This window comes from Sinocyclocheilus grahami, unplaced genomic scaffold (genome assembly GCF_001515645.1).
Source record: "Sinocyclocheilus grahami isolate Dianchi unplaced genomic scaffold, SAMN03320097.WGS_v1.1 scaffold51.1, whole genome shotgun sequence".
NCBI classification, from domain to species: Eukaryota; Metazoa; Chordata; class Actinopteri; order Cypriniformes; family Cyprinidae; genus Sinocyclocheilus; species Sinocyclocheilus grahami.
In genome coordinates, this window is record NW_015505230.1 from 1,108,871 (window position 1) to 1,119,433 (window position 10,563).

The following is a 10,563-nucleotide window of genomic DNA, read 5'->3' on the forward strand; positions in this document are numbered from 1 at the left end:
GACAGACAGACAGACAGACACAGACAGACAGACAGACAGACAGACACAGACAGACACAGACAGATAGTCCGGACGGACGGACGGACAGACAGACAGACACAGACAGATAGTCCGGACGGACAGACAGACAGACAGACACAGACAGATAGACCGGACGGACGGAAGGACAGACAGACACAGACAGATAGTCCGGACGGATGGACAGACAGACAGATAGACACACACAGACAGATAGTCCGGACGGATGGACGGACAGACAGACAGACACAGACAGATAGTCCGGACGGACAGACAGACAGACAGACAGACACACACAGACAGATAGTCCGGACAGACAGACAGACAGACAGACACAGACGGATAGTCCAGATGGACGGACGGACAGACAGACACAGACAGATAGTCCGGATGGACAGACACAGACGGACAGACACAGACAGATAGTCCGGACGGACGGACAGACACAGACAGATAGTCCGGACGGATGGACAGACACAGACAGATAGTCCGGACGGACGGAATGGACAGACAAACACAGACAGATAGTCCGAACTGACGGACGGACGGACGGACGGACAGACAGACACAGACAGATAGTCCAGACAGACAGACACAAGACGGACAGACACAGACAGATAGTCCGAACGAACGGACGGACGGACAGACAGACAGACAGACAGATAGAACAACAGAATGATAGATAGATGGACAGAAGGACGGACGGAAGGATAGATATTTTGGTCACATGCTGCACCGTCCTTTTCAATTACTCTGGATGGTAAGGCAGTGAAAATGCTAATGCAGCCCGTACCGCTGCCAGTCACTCCAGTAAGAAACTGTGATGGTGGCACTAAATGAGAGTGACAGGCTGGAGGGAAAATGTTTGCGTGTGTAGCCTGGAGAGAAGAGGAGACATCAGAACGCCTCTAAAGACACAGCGCGCATGTTAAGAGGATTGAGTACGGGCTCCTGCCTGTCACTCCATTATATCTCACCTGAAACATACATTTAATCACACACACACAGGCCAGACTCACAATGTACCAACACATAATCTCCTCTGTATGTATAAAAAAACATCACTTCTAACTGACTGCAAACATGCAAGACTCTGGATGCACAACACGTCATATTATTGCAAGAGTTTCCAGGGGTGCAAATGCATTTGACTTATCTTTTGTATACACATTCAATTACTTTTTAAAAGTAAGAAAACCAAATAATATATGTAGGTTGTTGTCAAACTGTGTGAATGGCACACACAGCAGAACATACATACTGTAAAGACCCCATACATTCATCTTTAGTCATTTCACTCTCATTTCTCCACAATACAAAGCTCTTTACGGTTTTCTTTTTCCATTAAAAATACCAAACGAGAGGCTGTATTTGTCAAACTGCTTCAGTTTGAGTAGAAGCTAATTGGTGTCTGTTTTTATCCACAGCATTGCATGTTTTCCAACATGGTGCTCTGTAATAATGGCCATTTTAATTGTAATTAGAATGTTAAAGGATATTCAGTGTAAATATGAATTGCAAACACATTTATGAGGATTATTTTTTCATACATATTTATGAGGAACTGCTTTGGTGTTGATGAAAGGGTATTTGAACCTTACTGATGAGGCTATATATGGGAACATAAGAGTCAGAAAAAGGTACAAAAGATAGGAAACATAACTATAAAGCAAGCTATTTCTGCTACAGATTTTACATTGGACAAGGCAATATAGTATTAAAATTGTTTATCGTATAAAAGAGAAAAAAAAGATCTTCAAAATTCAAATGTACTGATATTGATATAAACTATAGAATACTGTATATTTTTTTTATTTTGAAATAAATCAATACTTTTATTTAACACGAATGCATTAAATTAATCGAAAGTGATAGTATGAAATTTACTTTTTTGCCCCACTGTATATATATTATATATATAATAGATACTGTTCTTTTGGACTTCATTAAAGAATCTTGAAAAAAATGTATCACAGTTTCCATAAAAAATATTAAGCAACACAACTGTGATAATAATAAGAAATATTTTGTGATCAAATCATCATATTAGAATGATCTCTGACACTGAATACTGGAGTAATGGCTGTTGAAAATTCAGCTTTGCATCACAGGAATAAATTACACTTGAAAATATATTCAAATAGAAAACTGTTATTTTAAACTGTAATAATATTTCACAATTTTATTGTTTTAACTGTATCTATTGATTAAATAAATGCAGCCTTGGTGAGAAGAAGATACTTCTTTCAAAAACATTAAAAATCTTACCGGCCCCAAACATTTGAACAGTATGTACACAGGCAAAAAAACAAAACAAAACAATATGCACAATTATTATACACAACATAGACTGAATAGCATAAAAACTGGTCTCTAAATGCAAGTGTTAAAAAGTCGTATTTACTCTTGGTCACATTTTGTGTAGCTTTCAATGATTTTCATTTAGAATCTGCTAAGTGACAGATGAATCTGAGGCAAAATACAGAGTTTGATTTGATGCACAGACCTTTGAAATTAATGTAAAAATATGGGACTTATTCTCAGCTAAAAGTTGCAAAGCCTATTTATTAAGCTATTCTAAAAATACACAGTTATACCATTAGAAGCATGCTGTATGCATTTAGTTGACCGTGGCCCTATCAGAGCAGCCATTAGTTGAGAATCACTGATGTAAAGAGTAATGACTGTCTAGAAAAATAGTGAGTATGACAGAGCGGGCTCATAATGCATACTATCATTCATGGTTGGTCTCCAGATGGGTGGAACACCAAATATATTCGACTGGCTGCAATTTTGCCTTTCCACAAAATATTAGACTTTTAGGGAGGACAGAAAGATTGCTTGATGGAGAGCTTTTCAGGACACTGTGTTACAATAATAAGATCGTGTCTGACCATAGAAGATGATTCACATAACCATCAGTCTTAACACAGAAAAGCAAGCGAGCAAGAAAGAATGAAAAGTTGTAACAGAGTGGGACAATGAGAGAAAGACAAATCTTGGCGTGTGCAGCACTTGCCCCACTAGAGACAAGCGATTGCGTGCCAGTCAGCAATCTGCAAACTCTGGGCCCGATCCAAAGAGACACCAAACTGAGAGAGAAAGAGAGAGAGAGAGAGCATCGCCCAGGGAGAAACCGGCACTGCGCTCACTGAGGTAACAAGGCTGTCACAACAAATACCACCTGAGAAAGTATCTTTCCTCTCCTTGTTAAAGATGCAGCTATTACACAGTTTCAATTTCCAGCTCAGTCTGGCATTAGCAGATTAAACAAACGACAATTATCTGCTCAAACGAGGCAACCGGGTGACGAAAATTAGCGGTAGATGCCTTTATCTCTATGCACTGGCACATTTAATCATGAAAAATTCACATTTCTACTTGTCTGCGGCAGTATGACGCTCTTCATGTGGTTCAGCAGTGAGTCTGCACATGTACTGTATATGAACGATGACAAGCAGCCGGGCTCGGGTGCAAGTGCAGGGGGGTTTAATTACAACCCTTCACATTCCTCCGCCACCTCCACAGACTGCCAGACAATTAGACACGCGCCTTTGAAACATGCGCTTGACAGTTGAGCGGTCTTCATTCACCAATCTCAGTATAGAATACGTGCCTCTGCAGACTGACACACCGGTCAAGCAAAGTGCATCTCATCCGGCGCTAAGCGGCAATCAGACGCAGCATGTACAAGCCTGAAATAAATGCTCCTGTGGCTGAAGGAACGGATTTATGAATCTCCTACAGTTTATGAGATGTTTATGAGCATTTGATAAAAGTTGTATGATGGTCAGTGCGGTTACATAGACAGCAGTCTGGCTGATAAGGTTGGAAGTCTATAACTAGATTCTGAAAAAACATTGACAATCATGAAAAGTGCATTCTTTTGTCAATCAAGAAAGACAGGAATTGTAACATCGTACAATAAATGCAGTAACATTAGACTTTGTTCCATTAATAAGCATGAAAACACAGCAGAGAGGAATTGCAGGCCAAAGTGCCAAAGTTTCAACTCTGACCTGAAGAGGAGATGGTTGACCAATAAAGAAGGACTGGGTTCAAATTCTGCTCTCTGAGACAATTCAGATGATGAAATCAACTGAAAGACCATAAGGAGGGCCAACCGGACATGTGAACTTAATTTAAGCCCTCTGAACTGGCAAGTAGTACCCCAAGACTAAGTGAGGGAGTTACAAAACACTGCTGACAAAATATATTAGGACAATTAGGGATGCTGGGATTTTACATTCTACTCCAGTGAGTCATAGAAACCCAATGCTCAACTGTCCAAAACCCCATGTTGGAAGAGTTTTAAAAAGTTGGACACTTTAATGAGTTTGTCTGTAATAAATTACTCTTGTTATCACGTCAGCAAATGACAAGTTGGCGGTTTAGCAGCAAGTCGTCCCTCAGGTGTAGCATAAGCCATTAGACAGGAGCTTAACGGCCCCTGCTAAGGGCCTGGAGATAATGAATGGGCCCCTCACAGTGCGCCCATGCACTATATTCTTTCTATGAATTTATATCAGGGCAGTGAAGCAGGTTTATAAGCAGGGCAAATTGGCAAATAATGGCCCTGGTGACAAGCGAACTCCATCACGACTGAAATTAATAACGTATGCCAGCAGGTTAATGTACACGTTCATTACAGTGGGCAGCTCCCACTCCTGAAATGCCAGCGCAAGCCATGCCCTGCAGAAAAAGCATCAATATTGTGTCTGTGAGTTACACAAACATTAAGCACATGATGTATGGGATGACACGGAGAAGTTTGAACGTATAGAAAGCAATGAATTGCAGAGTCTTGACTAAATGAGCACGCTAAGGTAATTTGGAAAAATATAGATGACAAACAAATATGCATTAGTTATTCATTATGTCTCTAAAAGGGTGCTGGTAATGTCGTAGCAAAAGCCCATTATTAATGTCCCCCTAACTATGTACGGATGTGTTCGTAAAAGCGCATCATAGCTGTGCTCTGCCTCTGGGCAACTGGCAATGATAAATAAGGGAAATATGAAGAAGCAAAAGAACCAAGCTTGAATTTTAACACAGAAAGTACTTCTGCCAGTGAATACATTTCCAGTCCATTTAGAAGGACAGCTATTGCTCATCCTGCCAAAAGGACAAAATGCTTCCCAGCAGAGCAGAAGACAAAAGATGCCATAAAGATCACTGCAGGAGTTGCATTCACAAGTCCAAACTTGGGTGGTCGGTTTCTCAGCGGAACACCCTGTGGGAACCAGGTGACTGCATCAGTGTGAAGCCATGCGTTTTCAACAATGACGTAATTAGGCGATCCATACTTAATACATGACGTAATTAGGCTATGCATACTAATACATGACGTAATTAGGCTATCATAAAACATGACGTAATTAGGCGATGCATACTAAATACGTGAAATAATTAGGTGATGCATTCTTAATACATGACGTAATTAGGCTATGCATACTAATACATGACATAATTAGGCTATGCATTCATAAAACATGACGTAATTAGGCGATGCATACTTAATACATGATATAATAAGGTGATGCATTCTTAATACATGATGTAATTAGGCAATGCACTAATACATGACGTAATTAGGCTATACATTCATAAAAAATGACATAATTAGGCGATGCATACTTAATACATGATATAATTAAGCAATGCATTCTTAATACATGACGTAATTAGGCAATGCACACTAATACATGATGTAATTCGGCTATGCATTCATAAAACATGACGTAATAAGAAAATGCATACTTAATACATGACATAATAGGGCTATGCATACTTAATACATGTTTATTTTTAACAAATTATATAATTAAGCATTGCAAAGCAAATAAATTACGTTGAAATGCTATTTGAAAGTTTTTTTTTCCAATTAGGTGATGCATTACCAAATGAAAAGGGATAGTTCACACAAAAATTTAAATTCTGTCTTTCACTCACATTTTCATACCTGTATGACTTTCTTTGACAAGATATTTTGAATTATAAAATAAAAGTCAGCTGGATCCAAAACACCACTGAACCCCATTACTTTCATTTTTCAAAATAAATGATGTTGTGTTCCACAGAAGAAAGAAATCCATACTGGTTTGGTACAATATTATAAGAGTTTTCATTTTTGGCTGAACTGTCCATTTATAAAGAGTACAATTGTAGTGCAGGAATCAGTGCCGAGCAACATGAAGAAGAAAAAAAAAAAAAGAGATTTGTTCATATTGAGACCAAAGATGCATTTGAAAAACAAACAGGGCCAGTTTCAATTTTATGTTGACTTTATGTGAATTGTTATATACTTTAATATGCAGCACATATATATATATATAATTTATTAATACATGAAGTATTACCTTTCATATTTAATGAGTAGCCCAATTTAAATAATGCATACTGTAATGACATAATTAAGCACTGCATAATAAATGATGTGATTCAGCGATGCATATTCAACAAAGAATGAGTCACAATAAGGTGACGGTTGGCACTTTAGAACTTACTTTAAAAGCAGTTATACACACAATGTGACAGGAGATATCAATGAAGCCCTGTAAGAACCTCCCTACAGCAATCCATTCTTGCAATTGTTTGAATATCTCTTTTATTTAGCACATCTAATTCAACTATCATCTCACCAGCTGAGGGATTCATGAACTACACTGGGTGTGTCAGTTTAGTGAGACACCTAAAATGTGCAGCGCAGGTGAGCTTGCAGGAATGGACTGATAAACCTTGCCCTAAGGTATAGTGAGGTACCTCTATTGAAGTACACAGTTAATTTCAAGTATGGATATACGATCCTCTTTAACATCAATGAAGCTTTAAGCAGATTTGAATCATTGGCACGTTTCTGTTCACCACATATTTCACATTACATGTTGGGGCACGAAACAACCGGGAACGCATGTGCTGACTGTCCAAGAGGGAGAATACGTGATTCTTAAACACGCATGTTTTACAACCTGACATCTATTATGTATTCAAAACATACTGATTACATTTTGCATGCATGAAGATCTTTAAGAGCAGTTCACAAGTTCACCGTTTGATTGACAACACGGTAACAACACAAACTTTAAGCCCATCCTAAATGGAACTGATCACAACAGCACTAAACTTGAGGTGTCTGGGGTTTAAGCCGGTTATGCTTTCAAAAGCGTTGCAGTATTACTTAAGATTCATTTCATTAAAAGTGTGACTTTTGTAGAAACAAATCTCGAGCATTTCTGTAAACAATAAGAATGATTAAGAATAACTTAAGAATGGAAAAACTTTCCTCGGTGAGGATGCCTATGGATATTTTAGGTTTTGTTTTCCATCATGTTTTCCTATACTCTTATTAAAAAAAATGATAAAAAAATGATTAAAAAAATCATAATAGCATCATTATACTTTAAGAATGTGAACTCTTCAAGTACAAGTGTCTCCTTGAAGAATGGAAAAACTTTCCTCGGTGAGGATGCCTATGGATATTTTAGGTTTTGTTTTCCATCAACCCTATACTCTTATTAAAACAAATGATAAAAAAATGATTAAAAAAATCATAATAGCATCATTATACTTTAAGAATGTGAACTCTTCAAGTACAAGTGTCTCCTTGATTTTTTTTTTGATCACATTATCTACGAGGCTTGTCAAGGGATGATCTTAAACACTCAACCATGTTATCATGATTTTATCTTCATGCAGCTGCTTATTCAAAACTGGATGTTTCAAGAAATATCAGCATTATCATTCTCTTTCTAATAAACACCTTGAAGTGTCACCTTGAAGTGAACTCTAGTAGTGGCTTATAATAAATTAACTGTTGTTTTAAAAAAGTGTTCTATAAATAACCTTTGATTTGATTTGAACTGTAAAACTGTCAACCCTGTTACCCTTAAAGGCCCAGCAATAGTCCAACATAGTGATATTTTGTACATTTAGCTTTGGAGATGATATAATGCAACTTTACAGTTACAGAGATTCCTTGTCTGACAGAATGTTTAAAGTCTTAAAGTAGTTTACTTTAAAGTCACAAAAGAAAAGCCGGAATCATAAAATGACTCTTATTAAAACAAACTAAAATGCGTTTCTACAAAACTCTTTACAACACATTGATTCAATCGTCTACCCGTTTAACTGAGGTCTCACCTGCCATCGAAGTCCGCGCTCACTCCGAAGCAGCAGGTCCAAACCAGCATGAACTTTATGATCCACATCCCCGTGCGTGTGCGGTGCGGTGCTGAGTGTGCGGTGCGTGTATCCAAACGTCGCCGCTGGTCTCCTGTGTGTGGAAGGGAATGATGGTGAGGTTTAGATCCGTCAATATTCAAAGCTTTGAAGCGGGTCGAGCAGGCTGCTGTTCATGCACGAAAGACCGGCAGCTTGTCTGTCTGCGCTCCTCCGCTGGAGAGCCGTGGACTGGAGCGCGGAGTCGGTGCGCTCCTCTGTGTCTCTCTCTCTCCCCACACCCTGCGAACGAGCACTGCGCCCAACAAGGAGAGACGGGAGCGCTTATTCCACATACCCTATTACTCCCATATAATTACAAGTTTATTATATGTGTATATGCAACATCTAATGTCAATATGACTGCATAATATATATTTAGTTATACTAAATACTATTATACATTTATATTATTTTGATGGTAACGTTGGTGATACTTGATGTACTTGTAAATGCATAGGTAGGCCTTTCTATGAAGTAAAACGTTTTTACATGTTAAATTGTGTATGTGCCGTTTCTTTGTAATTATTTGTGAAATTTACCAGTAAAAATTGTCAAAATAAGTCATACAAATATTTTTTTAAATATCATCCAATTTCAATATGACTGTATAATGTTATTTAATATTAATATATATATATATTATTGAGGATGGATGAAGTTTGTGATACTTGAGGTAGGCTACTTTATGCATGTATTATATATGTATTTGTGTGCGTTGGTGTATAAATAAAATAATAGTTACTATTATTAATTATTAAACGATTTATAAAATTGCAGCGGTTTTAAGTGACAAAAGCGGTTTGTACATACATATATACATATACTGTATATATACACACGATTAATTCAATGTAAACTCAATGTGTTACTTGCATTTCTATTCTGTTTATTATTTGTGAAATTTACTAGTAATTTCGGAGTAAAAATGGTCAATTCTACAACCATTTTTTTTTAAATATATGTTTTAGGTCACTTGTCCAGTATGATGCTAACAAGAAATCACTGGTAAAGTTTTTTTTTATTTGCAGAGAGGAGACAGGAGGGGCACCTGCGTTGGTCACGTAAAACTGCTGAAAGCAAGATTTATGCTCCTAACTCATCACTTGAGTTTCAGGTCTCAAGGAGTCGTGTGCAGGGTTACGGCTCATTTTCATGTTTCGACTCCAATTTCATTGGGTGATCACTTAGACATGCAATATGCCAGACCACATCTATATCTGGCCCCATCTCAAAGCAGTCTAGTACCATATTCATGCTCTACACTTTAACAAAGGTGCTACATTACAGAAAAATGACAAGGAAACAGCTCACATTGCAGTGAGTATTGTGAGATACTCAAAGTGCAACTGTAAACGGCCTGTTTTTATATATATATAAATATATATATACATATAGTAATTTCATTATAATACATATGCTATTTACTATTATGAATGATATATAGCACACCTTATATTAAGCTCTAAAACCTCGACATCACAGCACTGCCCATATTCACTGTAAATCAAGAACATTATTATGACAAATGCAGAATTCAACTGACAAAAAATGAATATGAATTCTTACCTGAATGTTTACACATGCCACATTGCCAACATTTTGATATGCATCCTATTTATTTCCATACATAAAAAGTGGCCCAGGTCCTATCTGAAAATGTCAAATTTGATGCAATTTTTCTCACATGAGAGCTGGGGGACATATTTGGTCTACATTCAGCTGCGGTGTGAATGTACATTAGCACTAGAATATGGTACTGTAAAATCAGCTTGCTTTTAAATAATACGTTCCTATTAATATACTCAGTTTTGGCAACTTTGTCTAAACTGAACAGAAGACTCCTGCACAGAAAACACAGCATATGTCCTGTAACGCAGGACTGTTCATTTCCGTTCTAAATGAAAAGTGCAAAGAAAGTGAAATATGTTGATGTGCTTTAGACCGAAGAAGGAAGAAGTTCAAAGATCCAGTACATGGAAAACATACCAGTGCCATATTATTGGAAAACATATTTCACATTTTCGAAATAAAATATACAATTATAAATAATACATTCTTAAAATCCTAAATTTTGATGAAGCAAAGAAAAAGATCAAAAATATTTAAATAAAACAGCCTTTAAACCTTTGCTTTAGCAGTATTTTGTGTAATTTTTCAATAGAGATGTAAAACTATTCAATGATTATGGCTACATCCACTGACATACCAATATGCTGCATTATAACAGAGCTTTAAATCCGTAATGCCTTGCGAAGTTTATCATCATTGTCAAAGAGAAATGTGCTTCATGTGTATTTTCAGTCCAGGTGAACATGAACTACAGAG

At 37.3% G+C, this 10,563-nt stretch overlaps 1 protein-coding gene across 5 annotated transcripts in view; it reads right to left on the reverse strand.

Annotated features, from left to right (window-relative positions):
* npnta (nephronectin a) overlaps positions 1–9,795 on the reverse strand; it is a 52,001-nt gene extending 42,206 nt beyond the window's left edge. For 4 of the 5 annotated variants that reach the window (XM_016269304.1, XM_016269302.1, XM_016269303.1 and 1 more), the window contains exon 1: positions 8,158–8,460. In XM_016269304.1, coding sequence (XP_016124790.1) covers positions 8,158–8,225 — 68 coding nt within the window. In that variant the 5' untranslated portion in view covers positions 8,226–8,460. Of the gene's footprint in view, positions 1–8,157; positions 8,461–9,687 lie in introns of those variants that run through there. The other variant, XM_016269298.1, reaches the window with a different exon arrangement.
* Positions 9,796–10,563: the final 768 nt, after the last annotated feature.